The sequence below is a fragment of the Porites lutea genome, chromosome 10 (assembly GCF_958299795.1).
Source record: "Porites lutea chromosome 10, jaPorLute2.1, whole genome shotgun sequence".
In the NCBI taxonomy this organism is placed as follows: Eukaryota; Metazoa; Cnidaria; class Anthozoa; order Scleractinia; family Poritidae; genus Porites; species Porites lutea.
In genome coordinates this window covers 17,427,711-17,446,154 of record NC_133210.1, presented here as the reverse complement: position 1 = coordinate 17,446,154, position 18,444 = coordinate 17,427,711, and the positions used below count along the sequence as shown (strand labels likewise).

The 18,444-nt window shown below is 40.4% G+C and overlaps 1 protein-coding gene across 1 annotated transcript; it reads right to left on the bottom strand.

Moving 5' to 3' along the window:
- Positions 1-13,445: 13,445 nt before the first annotated feature.
- On the bottom strand, positions 13,446-17,949 carry LOC140949605 (uncharacterized). The gene is made up of 3 exons (XM_073398763.1): positions 17,316-17,949; positions 16,531-16,626; positions 13,446-15,751 (listed from the first exon to the last, which is right to left on the bottom strand). The coding sequence occupies exons 1-3, from the start codon at positions 17,941-17,943 to the stop codon at positions 13,446-13,448; spliced, it is 3,030 nt and encodes a 1,009-aa protein (XP_073254864.1). The 5' UTR covers positions 17,944-17,949.
- Between the last annotated feature and the right edge of the window lie 495 nt (positions 17,950-18,444).

Sequence of the window (18,444 nt, the reverse complement as noted above, 5' to 3'; positions counted from 1 at the left end):
GGAAGTTAGTTTTAGCGGTTTAGATCGTGCACGCTATAGGTAGTTTTTTTTTCGCATTTATTTTTTTAAAAAACCTCATCAATTAATAGAACTCAAATTCAACAGCTGGCATCAGGAACGTTTCTTAACTGTATGGGTGTGAGTATTCCGCAATAGAATTAATCGGGCCGTCATCTGCACGTTCTTCCCAGCTGGAATGTGAATCACTGAGAGTGTTGTCCGCCATCTTGAAATACGTATCATATGATACCGCTGAAGTAGTGGTAAAATGACAGTTCTGGGTCAACCCTCCTCCACCACCTAATTATCCCATACAACCCTTTCTATTTTTTATGCCAATTTAGGGGGGTGAATGAGCTGCATCTCATTAATTCTCCACCTTAAGAGACCGTCTCAGAGGTGGAGGGTTAGGGTAGGGCTACGGTTCGCGCTATACTCGGACTTAGGGTTCGGGCATGAGTCAGGGTTCGGGTTAAGTCTTCGGGAACACATTGGAGGATCGGACATGAGTAGGAGTGTAGCATTAGGGTTAAGGTTAAGGTAAGCATCTTATTAGCTATCCACCACTAAGGTTTAGAGATAGTCATATAATGAAGGTTTAAGTTTGGATATCTTCAGATTATCTTCGGAAAGAGTTGGAATATTTTCGGAAAGAATTGGAAATGGTTGAGATATCTTCGGAAAGAGTCTAAGTGGATTTACCTGGAGTCTGGATTAAAGTTAGTGAGTGTGCAGCACGTGGAGTAAGTGATCGTGCGCGCATAGTCAGAGTTGAAAAGAGTCTAAGTGGATTTGCGTGGTGAAAGCGATTAAATAAATAAAAGCAAAAGACTATAAAGGGGACAGAGAGGGCATCCCCCATATACACCCTATTCCATAGGTAATTCGTCTCGAGTTATTTTTAGAATCGGGATAAATTTACCTCGCGCGAGGCGTGGATGTTTCGTGGAGGTTTCGCATGACCAAACGCCGTGCAAAACATGTCGGGCGAGAGGCAATGAAAGCGTAAAAAGATCGAGAGCATTCCTGAATAATTGAAGCGAAATGAGTCGGCGCTCACCTGGGAAAAAGGAATCGCTGGACTCTTTGACAACCCGTGAGATCAGTTTAACTCGAAGTTGTCGTAACCTCAGTGCTTTAATAAAATGAGAAATTTCGCCGGTCTATTGAAACCGGTCGTTTGTACAATTTAGGGAGTTTAAGATCCAACGACGCGGACGACAACTAGAACGTTAAAAAAACAATAGGTTTAATTAGCAAAACAACAACTTCGCACGTGCAACACACTTTTTTGTTCATTTCTTTCCCGTTTTTGCACGACTACGACGTGAAAATGCCTAATTGCGCGTTTTATGGAGGACGTAACTAAGCAACGACGAAATTTTATTTCTCTTTCTGAGCTTGAATATGGTCCCTTGAAATTCAGCTTTAGGAGGGTTCGCCTACAATTGACAAAGTAAGTGGGTAGGAATAATCGCTATAAAGACTGAAAAAAATAAACATCAAACCAGAAATTGCGCTCTTCAAACTGTAAATTATAAATGATCCTGAGAGAATATTCAGTGTGTTAAGGATTTCCCTGCTCTACTGTTAGCTCTATACATGAGAGGAAGGGCGATTCTTTTTTAATTTCGGTTTCGCTGACACGGCTTTCGCAGAAATCTCGCTGTAGTCGTTTTCGTCGACAAAAGGAATAGCAAAATCGCTCTCCGCGTCTTCCCCCATTTTGTTCTGCGTCATTTCGTGAAGGACGCGTGGCTCTCAGCGTGGGTCATCCACGCGGAACACATTCCCGCCATATGATTAGCTGTTGTCGAATCCCCCTTGAGATCTGTGGTGTTAAAAATAACTCGAGACGAATTACCTATGGAGTAGGGTGTATATTGGGGATGCCCTCTCTGTCTCCTTTATAGTCTCTTGATAAAAGCGATTAAATAAATAAATAAAGTTAGTGAGTGTGCAGCGCGTGGAATCACGCGTGGAGCCATGCGTGGAAGTGCGAAAACAAATCTCTTTACTAGATCATGAACTAATAACTAAGATAAATGTTGACTGGATCATTGAGTAGGAGAGATACATGAGAGACTTGTGGTACTATGGATAGATTGCAAAGCGCATGCACAGTAGCAAAATATTACTTTTCCTATGGATTTATATTATATTGAGCAGGTCTTACAATGGCTTATGTTGATCATTTACTCAATTGGAACAATGAATTTATGTTTATTAGCCGATTGAGGCTTCTTACGTGGCTTTCTTGGAAATGAAAATCAAGTATTCTCCGATAAAAGACAAAACAAAATGCATCCTAGTGAACTAATGATATGTGAATCTATGAAAAACCGTTGAAGCGAAAATATCTAATCCTGAAAGTAATACAACCGTTGGAAATAGAGATAGATTTACATATGGAATGAGTGTAATGACATATACACTCCACCGTTTATTAGATTTGAACTAAAACTTTAAAGAATTCATACAATGTCTTGATTTTACGCTTGAAACATATGGGTTATTAGTCATTCTTTTTATCAGTGTTATTAGCTTTCCATCTTGCGGTCTCAGTATACAGCTATTTCGAGAAAAGTTGTCGGAAAAAATGTGCACGCAACAATTCCGAAAGGTAATATGGGATATGTTCAATACACTGTTCCTGACACTGTTGCTGTCGAACCTGCTTTTGTTGCTTTCTTTTAGCACTCGCAGACATATGTCCACGGACTCTCCTGCCATTCTTTCAAATTTCTTTAAAAAACAGTGAACTCAAAACCACCCACAATACCTTTCGGGGTTGTCGCGTGCACTTTATTGGACAACCTTTCTCGAAATAGCTGTATTTGTGGAGTGTCAACATAGAATGTCTCAGCGCTTTGTCATATTACATTCTTTCAACTCCTCAATAAGTTTTGAAAAGACTAACCATGCTCCCGCTAAGGTGTTTTGCCTACATTCTTGAAGTCTACATATAAGTTTCCATTCGGTATTCTCTTGTAGAATGTTGTCTTAGGTGTCGCTCCAAAGCATCCTGTCGGTTAAAAGAGAGGGAACATGTAGGAAATCGATACACTTGTTGTTCATGAATGGATTTCATGTCTCAACAGATTTCTCTTTTAATTTCAGTAAACTCTTTCCCGCAAACAAAACAAATGAAAAACAGTTGGGACTTTTTCAATTTTTAATAGGTTACAATTTAAACTTTTTCACTCATTCATAGTTTATAAAATTGTCTTTTTCACTCTTTTATAGGTTACAATGTAGACATTTCACACTTAACCACGTTATAACGCAGAATTTTTCGCAGTTTAACATCCGACGATGTAGCCTTTTTTGCACTCTAATCTCGTCTTTAAATTATCAAGCCAACTCAAGCTGATGTGAAATGAGGTCTTTTCATCTTAGCATCTTCTCTGTTAACTTAAACATTATTTTGTTTCACGCTCTAGTGAAGGTGCGTGGAGCCGTTCATATATTGTCTATAGGAGATAAGTGGAGTGAATACAACACTCATCTGAAAACAATCGATAAAAGCAATATATCATAAAACAATGTTTATTAAACGAATCAATCTATTGACACACTTTATTAATCATACAGCTGGAAGATAACAACCCGAAAAAGCGTTTTACAGATAGTATTTACACGTCCAAGCTAGGTTGTTCATCACCCCAAGATTTTATAATGTATATAAGCCATTATGCTTGGATGTCCTGGTAGAACAACTGCTTTGCAGCAGGCAAGTTTAAACATGATAGTAGGTAAAATACAACATAGCTATGATGTCAACAGGTCTATCACGACAGCAGGCAAGTTTAAACATTGTCCGTAAAACCTGTTTAAAACTCGAAAGGAAAACAGGTTGACCTTGTTAGGAATACAGTAGAATAACGCTATAAACAATGGATTGAAAAAGTGATGACTCAGCATTAATGCTAATCGATGGAGGAATGTAAAGGGGTGGAGGGAGTTAAATCATCATTTGCGATTAGCTTGCCTAGTGTTCACATCAACCATGGAGAAGAAGATAAGGCTACCTGACTTAAAATGTCAGTCAACGATGCAAAGCAACCTTTACAAGACCTGATGGTCTACATAGACATCAGAAACAGTGTGGGCAACAACGTGAGGTGGAATGTCCTTATTGCCTGGAAAAAGTTTCCCTAGGAGATGCACGAGATTGACATGTGGGACGGAAACATCCAGACCCGCCTAAACCAATTTGCTTCTAATGTAAGACATAATAATAATAATAATAATAATAACAATAATAATAATAATAATAATAATAATAATAACAATAATAATGATATTAATAATAGTAACAGTTCCGTTATTTACCCTCGGCAGTGTTTATAGCACTGATGCTAGTGGGGCCGAGCAAATGCCTGAAACAAATAGTTCAAATCTAACTTAACGGGGTTAAGAATCCCAACTGGCCGGAGGCAAACCAGCTGGCTATTTACATGAGTGGTCGAGGATTTGAACTCGGGACTACCGTGTGAACAAATCTAGCTAGCGGTCAGAGGGGGACTTGAACTCGGGGCCTCCGAATTGCAAGTCCGGCGCTCAAACCACTCGGCTACGCCGCCTCCTCCTGTGGAGAAAACTTTAATTGGAAAACTTTAATTAGGAGGAGGTGTTGAAACGCCACTTGGATTTATGCAGAGCTCAAAATGAGAGTGGCCTGGTTGTAATAAAGCATTTACTAGGAATCAAGCGCTGCAACTTCACTTTGCCCTCGACCATCAACAGCGTGGAACTGGTATTAAAAGAGCGGCTAAACCGGTGGAACTGCAGAGCAAAAACCCAAGACGATGGTACCTGATGAGGAAAAAGTGGCTCTCGACGGTGTTAGCGTTGATGCTACCTTTTACCCGCAAACGAAGGAGGAGCAGAGGGATTTGAAAATATTTCTGCGAGATACCCTGGAGCGGTTGAAACAAAGGTTAGAGCAAGCCATAAAACAAAAGCGTGGTGTTGTCAAGTGGAACTTGTTCCTCCTTATTGAACTGAAAATTGAACAAACGTACAGCGAATACCCGTGAAGAGTCACCCCCACACTTCGAGCTGGACCGTACACCTCCACCCATCCAGAAGAGTTAGGGAAACAATTACGCATTGCTAGTGACACCTCAGAAGAGATGTTTACCCATTTCCAAGCAGGAGGCTCCGGGTGGGCTCTTGAACGGAATATTCATCTTTGCCGTAATATCGCTGAATACCAGCCCTTCCGCGGTTCATCCTATATCCCGCTACCGACCATCATCGAGAAAAAGAAAGCAGTCATCAACATAAAAAACGAAGATGAGTATTGCTTCATGTGGGCTATCTTAGCGGCTCTACATCCAGTCTCCATCCACCAGAGCGCGTGAGCCATTATCGGCAGTATCGAGGTGAATTAACTTTTGAGGGTATAGAGTTTCCAGTCAGTTGCGAAGGGATAAAGATATTCGAGCGGGAGAACCCCTTCACCAGTGTCACCGTCATTGACTATGAGGCGAAGAAAAAATGTCAAGAGGGGGATTTATTCCCTTATTATGTACCAGATCGGTAAATCAGACGCATGTAACTCTGTTATTCTGGTCAGAAGGTACTACATCACCTTGCTTGGATAAAAAACGTGAGTCGATTCCATTCAAGTCAAACCAAGCATGATGGAGAGATGTACTATTGCGAACGATGCTTTCACGGGTTCATCCGCCAAGATTTATTAGATAACCATGTTGAACTGTTTGCTCTTCAACCTGTTAGAGAACGGAAATGACGTTTGAGGGGGTGTTTTTTTTAAAACCTCCACAAGTTGGAACCTGTTCCTTTCACTGTGTATGCTGATTTTGAAGCGATCACTGTAAAAGTGCATACCTATCAGCCTCCACCCCATTCACAACCGAAAACAGAAGTACTGGCGGAACATCAAGCTTGCGGTTGGGCTTACACGGTCATTTCACGACATCCAAGTTATCTCAGTGTCACCAAACATTATCGCGGCGAAGATGCAGTGAACCAACATCAAGCTCGACACCTTGACAGATATTAATCAATATTTGTTCATTGAGCAAGGATTGCGCGGGGATATTTCCATGACCACTCATCGGTATGCTCAAGCCAACCACAGCTACCTTGATAAAAACAATCCAATGCTGCCCTTCTCCTACATTATTTATCTTGACGCGAATAATCTTTATGGGTGGGCGATGTCGCAACCACTCCCGGTCAGTTGTTTTGAGTGGATGAAGGATGTGAGACACGTCAAGGTGCAAGAGGTGTCAGATGATAGCCCCACCCACCCCATCTCCATGATACACACAACGATTATCCACTAGCTCCAGAACATTTCAAGATCACGTGTGAGATAACAAGCACTTACTCTCAAGCTCTTGGGGAGGCCTTGCACTATCCCCACAGAAAAGTGGAGAAACTAGTGCCCAATCTCCACAGCAAGGAGAAGTATATTCTCCATCACCGAAATTTGAAGTTGTACCTTGATTTGGGGATGAAACTCTCCAAGATCCATGGAGTCCTCCAGTTCAAGCAGGAGCCATGGTTGAAACAGTACATTGATTTGAACACGCAAATGCCCGCTCAAGCGAAGAATGGGTTTGAAAAAGACTTTTTTAAACTCACGAACAATAGCGTGTTTGGCAAAACAATGCAGAACATCCGAAAGCATGTCAAAGTGGAGCTAGTCACAGAGTCTCAAAAAATGAAAAAACGCGTGGCTAAACCTACTTTCAAGGTCGCTAAGCAGTTAAATGAACATTTGGTGGGTGTGAATATGGTGAGGGAAAAGCTTTTATTGAGCAAGCCCGTCTACACCGGTTTCACCTTGTTAGACCTCTTTAAGGTTCTCATGTACCAATTCCATTACTAGTACATGCTCCACAAGTATGCAAGCACTTATCTAAAGCTCCTCTCCACCGATATCGACAGCCTTTGCTATCACGTCTATCACCGATGATTTCTACCGAAACATCCAACCAGACTTGGAGAAGTTTGACACGGCTGATTACCCGAAACAACATGTTCTCCACAGCCCCGTGAACAAGAAGGTGATTGAAAAATTCAAGGACGAAACCAGTAGCTGCCTCATTCAAGAATTGGTAGGGTTACGTCCGCAAATGTATAGCTTCATTCTAAAAAAAGATGGAAAGGAAAAAGAAAAGAAGACAGCCAAGGGGGTGAAGAATTGCGTGACGGAGCGTGAAATCCGGCATGTTGATTATAAAGACTGCCTCTTCACTAAAACTCTCCAATCACACAGTATGATGCAGATTATAGGAGCGTAAATCATCAGCTGCAAGTGGCGACAGTCACTAAGACAAGCTTATCCCCTTATGATGACAAACATTATATCTTACACTATGGTTATTCCAAACCAGCTCATGGAGATTACAAAATCTTAGGGTTATGAACAACCCAGCTTAGACTTGTGTAAATACTATCTGTAAAACGTTTTTTTGGGTTGTTATCTTCCAGCTGTACGCTTAATAAAGTGTGTCAATAGATTGATTCGTTTAATAGACATTGTTCTATGATTGCTTTTATCAATTGTTTTCAGTTGATTCAGTTGTATTCACTCCACTTACCTTACTACACACTTTACTAGAACGTGAAACAAAATAATATTTAAGTTACCAGAGAAGATGCTAAGGCGAAAAGACCTACAATCAGGGACAAAAGTGGTTGACACACTTGTTTAAAACGGGTGCTTTTAACAAACATTTAATTCATTTGTTATTTCATTCCTTTTAAACGTCGTAAATCCCCCGACCCCCCGAATCAATGTTGTCTGAAGTAAAAAGAAGACTTGAGGGTCCAAAATTCAACATTGACTTTGGGGGGAAAGGGTTGGAGTAGACAGGGGAAGGGGATAAGTATATTCACTAGGTAAAAAGGGGCCATTTTACGGAAGTGTGCCAACACTTTTGTCTCTCATTGTCTGAACGCAAAATTGTGCTACTGCATACAAGTTGGGCCGTGTATGACACTGATTTTGACTGAAATTAAAGGAATCAATGACATAATTATGTTATTGGTGGTGGGGGTGACATAGACTTATTCACGACCGAATTATAGGGCCAATTCGAATTACGCGATGACGTAATAAAAGGGCTGCGATGTCCAGAATTAACGTCGATATGGTTTACAAGCTAAAAACTGACGCCGAAACTCGCGCACATGTACAACTTTTGATGAATTTCCAGGGTATGCGTACTGAAAATATTTTTAATAAAGTGAATATTTCTCGTTCTTCACTTTATCCGATTGTTAAGGCGCAAACAATCAAGGGTAGGGTAAGGATTGACACGTAGTGGGGATAGTCACTGGCCGGCCACGGAAATATGGAACGTTAGTGAGGAGCGGCCGTCACTGCGTTCAATATGGCAACTACGGAAAAGTGAAGGTAAATTCATGGCCAATTCAATAAAAAACTAAGGACAGCGTAGCAAACATTGCAAGTGTACACGAAAACAATTACTTTCAATCCCACCTCGTGACACCCTGTGTGACATGATAACGCAACGCAAATAGCGTGACATGAGCGCATATGTCTGTGTATTTGGACTGCATTTCTCAAGCGAAACCCTGTGTTTTTGTCTATTGTCGGCAGAGAAAATGAAAAGAGAGCTTTGAAACGTGTACTGGTATTTGACTCTCAAAGAAAACGACAGCTTAAACTGAGGAAAACGCTGTTTCCTTCGTGTTACAACGGTTAACCACGTTTCGGCAAACGGAAAGTAACATTAGTCTGTTATGACCTCTTAATGTCGATATGTATTCTCGTGGTTAACAGTTGAAACTCCTTATTTGCACCACATCGCTGGAATTTTTCTCGCCAAGAATATGTATTGCGAAGCACTTTCTACATAGCGGAATCTTCTTTTGCCTTTTGTGAGGAATTAGCGCAGAAAAAAGTAAAATTTTCCAGCGCACGGCCGTCATCGATCACGTGTTATCCCGCTTTCCTTGTCATCAGGTGAACTTCTGGGCCAAAGTAATTGCTGTTTTGCCCATGATACAAACTGGTGTGTCTATCTTGAAAACAATTTCATTGGCATTCTGTGATTTACGAGCTGGGAAATGAAATAGTTGTCCGTCCAACATCAATAAACAATTATGCCACTGAATAAATGACAGGCGGTCATGTAAAATCATTACAAAAGTACATTCCTAACCTGGTCTAACCTGTTCGACGCCTACCTACGCTAAAGGTTTGGATCAATTAGGTTAGAAAAGGTCTCAAAAAAATTAAAAAACACATCTATATATAGGGCATAGCACAAACGGCTGGCCCATCATTTATGAGGTTCATAACCTGTATATTGTTCACGTCCTTTCACTAACGCCACAAGTCATTGTCAAAAATAATGCATGTCCCCTCTTTTACTCTGCAGTACTTCATTCGCTTAAGTTAACCATTTACCAGAAAAATTTTCATTGTACCTTAGTGTTTCCATCCCTTTTCCACTATTGATAATACTTGTGAAAACATTACATCCGTACCAACGGCATTGATCACAACACAAATCATTTCGTCTCGACCCGACAGGGTATCAGGATCGCGCGCGGGAGTACAAGATTAAGTAATGACATACGCTTCGTACATTTTACTCTACGTATACTACAAATCAGGACGAAACTTTAAAAATTGATGTTTAAAAACAAACAATTTGGCCCATAGAGTAACGACATCGCCCAAAAATTCAGCAGCGTCAAAAATCTAGCCGGAAAACACAGATACATATTTCAGGCAATCAGGGACAAAAGTGGTTGACACACTTGTTTAAAACGGGTGCTTTTAACAAACATTTAATTCATTTGTTATTTCATTCCTTTTAAACGTCGTAAATGCCCCGACCCCCCGAATCAATGTTGTTTGAAGTAAAAAGAAACTTGAGGGTCCAAAATTCAACATTGACTTTGGGGGGAAAGGGTTGGGGTAGACAGGGGAAGGGGATAAGTATATTCACTATGCAAAAAGGGGCCATTTTACGGAAGTGTGTCAACACTTTTGTCCCTCATTGTAGCTTCACATCAGGTCTAGTTGGCTTGATAATTTATAGACGAGATTAGAGTGCAAAAAAAAGATACATAGTCGTATGTTAAACTGCGAAAAAGTCTGCTTCACAGTGTCAAACGTCTAAATCGTAACCTATGAAAGAGTGAAAAAGACAATTTTATAAACTATGAATGAATGAAAAAGTCTAAATTGTAACCTATTAAAATTCCCTTTCCTTTCTTTTGCAAAATAAGCGAAACTCCCAATTGTTTTTGCTGAAATAAATCGTTTGAACACTCACGTTGTTGATAATTCTTCCTTCAGCGATTCTTGTATGGATCAAAATGTGTTTTTTGATGATTTTTATAGACAACTTCAAAAACTCATTAATAATTCATGAGCTGTACAACCTATCACGTCCGGTAAAATCATGTCACGTTCTCGTGTTTTAAACCCCGGTAAAACACTCTCAAACTATAAAAATTTCATCCTCATTAGTATTCTTTATATAAAAAATACTATTGCACGTGACCTATGAATATTAATTATCAGCACAGCAACTGACACAACAAATGGTGGGTGAACATTTAATGTTCTTTCAAAATAACACATGCAGTAAATTTACTATTGCAAATTATTAAACTTTGTTCTTTCACCAATTTAATCAGCTAAAAGTTCAGTGACACAGCGGTAAAATTGGCTATAGCAGTGTCCAAGCGTTTCACTCAGGACTTGCCAGTTGTGAATACGCAAGGCTCGAGTACTAGATTTTTGTTTACCTACCATTCGGCCGTTCCAGAAAAATTTTTTCAAAGAATACTTTTTCAGTGGAATATTTGACTTTGGGGTACCATTTTCAATTAACTTCACCTCTTCCTCAACATTTGTAGGCTTTCGAAAAGCTCTGGAACAAGACGCTATGTCCTCTTCGGTTAGTGTCGTCCGTAGACTGGAAAATTTCTAAACAAGTGTGAGATTTAACTTTCTTACATAATAATTTCATACGTAATGTTTTTTTCGTATGCTAACTTCCAAAGTTCACAAATGCGTTATTGTTATCAACTCCATTGAGACACGCTTTTCAGGAATATTTTTGAAGTCGTTCAATAAACTCGCGGGTCGGTTTTCATATATACCCCGCTAAACCTCTCCCGCTCGTTAATCAAACATTACTTAATCTGTCCTTCCCGCTGCAGCTATTTCGTAAGCTTGTCTTTCCCCAGGCTCACTGTTCATCAAAAAGAAAACTAGGTTGTTCTGTAAGGGGCTAATTACATGACATTAAATGAAAATGGCTGGTTTAATTTGTCGAGAACTTGCCACGTTGCTTCCTCGTGGATCGCTTGGGGTGATGTGATCTCCGTTTCGTCATATATATTCCCATGAGCCTATCAAGGCCCTGATATTCTTATACATCGCACAGGAGCCGATGGTGTCCGCAGTTGCCGAGCAACAAAACCGATAAGTAGCTCCTAGCGCGCTTCCGCGTTCTCTTTTGATCACTTTTCCTTGCGCTATCGCTGCTTAATTCTTCCTATTTCGTCTTTGAACAGGGACGGCGCCACATTTTTTACCGTGGAAGGAGAAATTACAACTTCCCCTTCTATTTTTCTTCGGACACATGTAAATGCTCCGCGATCGGGCTGGCAGATTGATACAAAATCCGACCGATGGACAATGGACTAATTAAGAGTGTGTCGATAGGAAAACCGGGTGCAACCAGGCAGGGGGTGATAATGCTCAAATCACCGATTTCGCCCAAACTTAGCACAAATGTTAGGTATCGGTAGTTGCGGTAGTTGTCTTATGTAGCAAAAGATCAGGTCAAAATATCAAATTCCCAGAGAGATACTGCCGCCCCCCCAGTAAAAATAGCCATTTTGTCTGTTATATGCATAATTAATTTGCTAATTTTACGATGCAATTGTAACAAAAAGAAAAGCCACCTGGAACTTAACTCCACTGAGAGATATTCTGGGTCTATTAAACATTAACCACAATAAACTATTTAAAGTTGACTTCCAGTCGGTACTGGGCAGACTCAACGGTTTGTTTTGGTTTTTAGTTTTGAAAACTACTTACGTTACGTACCAATTCGTGAAGTATTACATTAAAAAAAATAATGATTTTTTTCCTACCCCCATTGAGAAAAAACATTGATTGGGAAGTGGCGGCAAAGACAGGACGCGATGATATGTGGGTGTGTATATGTACTGCCTTTTGCTTAAGGGAAGCAGGAAGAAATGCCTGCCCGTGTCGTGGTGCTCAAATTTTAAAATTAGAACAGAAGACTGATCCTTACAAGGAAAAATAAAGAAAGAAAACAAAAAACAAAATCGTGAATTATAATTGCCCAATATTTTATTTTTTTTCCTATCACTCTTCCTGCCGTAAGGATCAGTCTACAACAAGTGCACAAATAAGAGAGTGTTGAAATATTTGAAGAAGACACGTTTCGGCCACAACTCGCTGTTCAGCAAGAAGCTTCAGGAATCACAAGGCAAAATGTCGCCGGCCCGTCAGCCAGTCCTAGCTCAAACTTAAACCCACAGTCTCTGCTCCAAAACCAATTTATTTCCTTGGCACAGCCGTACCAAAATTGCACCCAACATATTCAGATTGCAACAATGAACATTTACCACGGAAAGTATCAAGAACCGTCGCCATCAACCCGCAAACTCCGCCGAATAATCGAGAGCGATGATCGACTTAAAGCTGTAACTTCTTTAATGAAATTAGCAAAGACAGTCTGAGTCCATTGCTTGTGAACGGGAAGTCTATTGCGTTTTAAATATGATCTGTCTTTTTGTTAATCATAGGTACCAATCTTTTTAAAACTAGATAATATTTTACTTTTATTGTAAACAAAAAGGAATTCTAAATGGCTCTTGTTTAGCTGATCCTATTGTAGCAACAACTTTCCATACTATAGTTTCATGCTACATCTCTATATAAAGCTAGATAATATTTTACTTTTATTGTAAACAAAAAGGAATTCTAAATGGCTCTTGTTTAGCTGATCCTATTGTAGCAACAACTTTCCATACTATAGTTTCATGCTACATCTGTATATAAAGCGAAAAGAAACGCCCACATTGACTTGGATGAAAATTCCAACCTTTTTCATATCGCAGTCCTCCCTCCCCGCGGGAATGGCCAAATTGCGTGCAAATGCCCTACCCTACTGGCCGTGTCATAAACACTGAGGGCCAGTTATTTAAACGCAGTTTAGCCCGTGTTCAACAAAACCGCGTTCTAAGCCATTGTAAGTTTGCCCAACGCTGTTGTCTTTCATCTAAACATCATTTATCGTGAACAATCTCAATAAAGCTAGGGGTATGTTGGTTTCAGGGGCTTTTATAGCAAGAATCGACACTCGCACAACCAAGGTCATTGTGAGACAATTCTAAATCTTTTTTGAAGTGTGTTTGTTTTATAAGGACCAAGGTTACAAATCCAACTTTGTCAGAGTCGTGTTCGTTTTAAGTGCTTTAGCAAGTGACTCAGCACCGGCAGGACCAAGTTTATTGCGAGACAAATTCAAATTTGTCAGAGTTGTGTTTGTTTCAAGCCCTGTAACTAATGACTCAGCACCAGCAGGACCAAGGTTATTCCAAGACAAATTCAAATTTGTCAGAGTTGTGTTTGTCTTAAGCGCTGTAGCAAGTGACTCAGCACCGGCAGGACCAAGGTTATTGCCAGACAAATCCAAATTTCTCAGAGTTGTGTTTGCTTTAAGCGCTGTAGAAAGTGACTCAGCACCGGCAGAACCAAGGTTATTGACAGACAAATTCAAATTTGTCAGACTTGTGTTTGTTTTAAGCGCTGTAGCAAGTGACTCAGCAACGGTGGGACCAACGTTATTGTCAGACAAATTCACATTCCTCAAAGTTGAGCTAATGTTAAGCGCTGTAGCGAGTGACTCAGCACTAGCAGGACCAAGGTTATTGCCAGACAAATCCAAATTTGTCAGAGTCGTGTTCGTTTTAAGCGCTTTAGCAAGTGACTCAGCACCAGCAGGGCCAAGTTTACTACGAGACAAATTCAAATTTGTCAGAGTTGTGTTTGTTTTAAGCGCTGTAGCAAGTAACTCTGCACCAGCAGGACCAAGGTTATTCCAAGACAAATCCAAATTTGTCAGAGTTGTGTTTGTTTTAAGCGCTGCAGCAAGTGACTCAGCACCAGCAAAACCAAGGTTATTGTGAGCCACATTCAAATTTGTCAGGGTTGTGTTTGTTTCAAGCGCGACAGCAAGCACAGCAGCATCAGCATCACCTATACTTTCCAATTTATAAAGATCATTATCCGCAAGATCAAGCTCTTGAAGTTCCAGACATGTGCCAAAGTAATGTGCCAGTTGTATATGAAAACAGCTGTTTTCAATTTTGCATTCTTTTATGCACTCCAGCGCAACAGGTAAACATTCTCTCCCCTTTTCTTCGTTTACCTCATTCGCTATGCAGAGGATAAGGGATACTGCACTTTCTTCAGATCGCACTGCTAGCAGACCACAGGTAAATTTTAATACCTCTCTCAGCTCTCGGAAATATCTTGTGTCAGTGACTAATATATAGGGACTGATGTCTTTGCTAACAAGCTGGTAACAAAGATGATATCCTGCGAAGAATTCTTGAAAACTCTTATGCGTAAAGCCGTAGCACAGACACGGCCTTCGTTTGCTGCTTCCAGGTTGAGCTGACAGAAAGCCAAATTCAGGTACGTCGGCATTTTCACTTGAAAGCCTTTTGTCCTCAAAGTACATGTTGTCATCATACAGGCCGTTTAACGCTATCGAGCCAAGGAATTTCAACTGATCATTGTAGATTTCAATCAGATCCTCATTTTCGAATGGAAGACCTTTCTTTTTCCTGTATCTAATAAGAACACAGTGTGCTATTTCCAAGTACAACTGAGTTCTGCTTTCAGGTAAAATACCTTGAAATTCTTCACAAAGAAGGCAAAGCAGTGCTGTGTTTAACGGGTTCCCCGTCATTTCTTTAAGCCTTTCCTCATTTTTAATTTTGTCCAAGAGCTTTTCAGCCAAATCTTTCTTGCCAGCAAAATATTTGTGAATAAATTCTTTGCTATCTTCATAACTGAAACCTTTAATTTCTAGCAGAGTGTCACAAATTTTTCGCACAGGTATCCCAGCCTCGTGTCGCGCTGTAACCACAAGGTAACATAGAGGAAGCATTTTACCTTGTATGATTTCGGTAAACTCCGGCAGTTTGCTCAAAGGTAACTCGTCTAATCCGTCAAGTATCAGTAGAACCTTTGATTGATTTTGCCTAATAAACTCGAAGAATTTCTCTCTTTCATTTTGGAGAATTTCACCTGGCAAAAGCTGATCGTCAATGGCTCCCCAAAGGTCGGACTCGATGTCGACATCACGGCATCTCACCAAAAGCACCATCTCAAATTCCGGAAAGCAATCTTCTTTGTTTTTCATGTTTATAGCCCAGTCGTAAGTAACCTTATTGCAGTATGTCGTCTTTCCCATGCCTGGCTTTCCTTCAATCAATACTTTTCTGGGTTGTTTGCATTCTTCGTGGGGTTTGAAGATTTCAGTCGTTTCAACAACTCGTTGCTGCGCTGTTGCTCTCGCTTTTTTCTCTCTGCTGACCATACGAAGCCGTGTATAAATATCGCTTAGTTGAAACTGAAATTCTTCGCACCAAGGAAAGGGCGCGAGCCATCCCTCATGTCGTTTGTACTTCTGGCGAATGATTTCAATATGCTCGGCAACCAAATCGACTGTTGAGAATAAATGAGAACCAAACTTTGTTGTCGATATTTGTCTAAACCAGTCTGGTTTACTACTTTCCAAGTCCGTAAAATAAATGAATAGAACTACCTGTATAACCATGCTGGGAGAAGGCGATTTGCAAACAAAAACTTAGCTTTATCGATTAGTATCTCTCCTGGCCAAAACACACCATTTAAAACTAGGGTACAACATGCCAGACTGCAGCTGTTGTGAGGGGTCCCTTCAATAACGACATGAAACATGACAAAGGCCCCCTTTTTATCTAAAGGTAGCCTGCAGTCTTACCAGGCCTCTTGAATTTGTGAGAAGCAGGGCAACTATATTAGTGGTTACGATCATCTTCCTACTAAAATGTTAGGTTATTTTCTCGCATGCTTGCTGGGGCTGAAAGGCTGCATCTCTCTTTCATCTGGGGAGAGTAACTACCCGGTGACCCACAAGCGACATATACCAAATATAAATACTGCTGGAACAAAAACACTTGCTACAAACTAAGAGAAAAATGAGCTACCCCTTGCTACATTTGAAACCAAGATAGCCGCCAGGGCGTTTCCATCTAGTTCAAGGTATGTAATCTCTCATATCACTTGCTGAGAGAATCAGCAAAGGCAAATGGATAAATTGCAACACTGTGGGCTCTTTTGGAGAAATTCGTGTATGGATGCGGAATTGTTTTTGTGGTGCCCAAGAGTGATACAGACAAATAGTCACTGATCAATCAGCAATACTAGCCTTAAGCAACGGGCTACAGTGTGGGGAAACTGACCTTCCTCGCGGGTCGGAGATTCCATTAAAGTCCTTAAGTTTTCATTGATGTTTTCTATCTTGTTTTTTATCTTCTTTAGGTCTTCTCTTGTTCTATCTGTCAGGGGGAAGAATACACTAAGCAAAATAAGGTGTTCATCAACATCTTTAATTGAGAAGAAGTTTAGATTATATCAGTTGAAGTGTCCGTCTTCTCCTATACCCGATCATACACGTAATGCTGATAGAATGGTGAGTACCTTATCACAATAAACATTAATTAAATTAAAGAGTGTCCAAGTTATGAAGACTAGAATTAACATTAGGAACTGACCTCCTTCCTTTGTTATCTTCTCGCTAATACTTTCCATTTCACTCCCTCTCAACTGTTCTCTGATTAAATCTAAAGAGAAATATATTCTTACTTCTAAAAGCTAAAAAGTCTTACTTCTGTTGCCTTCTGTGTAAAGTTTACATCACTACAACTCGCTCACAGAGTCAATAGCCTTCAGACGTTAAATGAAACCTGCTTATAACCTACTTATAAATGGTCCTTTCGATGTCGGTTTATACAGTAGAACCCCGGTAACTCGAACTCTGAAGGGAAACGAAAAACGGTTCGACTTACCGGGGAATTTGAGTTATCCGAGTTATCCAGGTTCTACTGTAGTTATGAAAAGTTTCCTATGTAGGTGGAAAGTTATTTTTGTCTAGTTCGAAGTTTTCTTCTCCGCCTAAAGCCCATCGTTCAGTACATTTAAGCTCAGAAAGAAGGCACTTATTTATCCAAGACACTACTTATAATACCTTCCATTCTGTCAAGTTGGTCCTTAATGCTATCTTCGTCTTTCTTCCATTCCTTTAACAGCTCTCGGTAATGCGTCTCCGTGTCTGGATCCATAGCCTCAGTTTTTAGTTTAGTGATAGCAGCTGCATCTACACCCAGTGCAACTAGTGCGGCACTTATATCCTGCCACAAAGAATTAAATGTTGGATCGTCCACAGACGCCTGGCTGGCATGCCCATAGACCGAGTTTCTATAGTACTTCACTCTGGCTATGATAGCCTCAACACTCGTGTCTGAAGCAGGTGGCAGACTGTCCCAGCCTGTGGTAGGAGCAGCCAGACAACAGATGTTCCTCAGAAGCACCAACAATAACGTGATGTCAAAGTCTTTTGATGTAACAGACGAAGGGGGAGAGGGATACAGTTTACCCCACTGTGTGGCATTGATGATTTTCCTTTTTCTAATGGACTGCAGAGTTGAATGTTCTGCAGAACCTGCTTTCAAAACATTAAACAAGTTTGCTGGGGAGTGGAACTTGTCAAAGGTGTATCTCAAGGCCTTGGTTCCTCCATCCACTAAAAGGCGACATAATCTGGCGTAATTAGTCGTCTTCTTATTGGATGGAGCTAATGTTGGAGCAGAAGCCATCACAGTAGACCTGCAAGGGTTAATATACATCTCATAAAATAAAAAAGGAGTTCAATTTTTTACAAAAGCTATTATGCCCTCTCTCTCACCAGCGCCCAAATCATTTAAAAACAGGAGCGTTGTATGAATTGTGAACAAGGAAAGTTATCTACAGATTGAAAAATTAAAATAACAGTGCACATTGACATTCTTTGTGTCATTGACAGTAACCATTCCCTGATTCTTTTATTATTAGATATTTCTGCGGGCCTCTGATACTGTAGATCATTCTGTTCTGTTATTTAGATTATCAGACCGATTTGATCTCAATGTTGCGGCCCTTGCTTGGTTTAAGTCCTATTTAAAACCTCGAAAGTTCTATGTCCAAGTCGAGGGCAGTAAGTCAACTACGCGTAACTTAACATGTGCGGTTCCTCAGGGGTCGGCCTTGAGCCCCTACTTTATGTATTGTACACCGTACCCGTTGCAGACATCATTAAGTTTCACAGGGTGCGTTCCTTT

Coding starts and splice junctions, on each gene's coding strand:
- LOC140949605 (XM_073398763.1), bottom strand. CDS start 17,943: ATGGCTTCTGCTCCAACATTAGCTCCATCCAATAAGAAGACGACTAAT. Junction 16,627..17,315: donor CCAACTTGACAGAATGGAAG/GTATTATAAGTA, acceptor TCCCCCTGACAG/ATAGAACAAGAGAAGACCTA. Junction 15,752..16,530: donor ATCTCCGACCCGCGAGGAAG/GTCAGTTTCCCC, acceptor TATTCTCAACAG/TCGATTTGGTTGCCGAGCAT.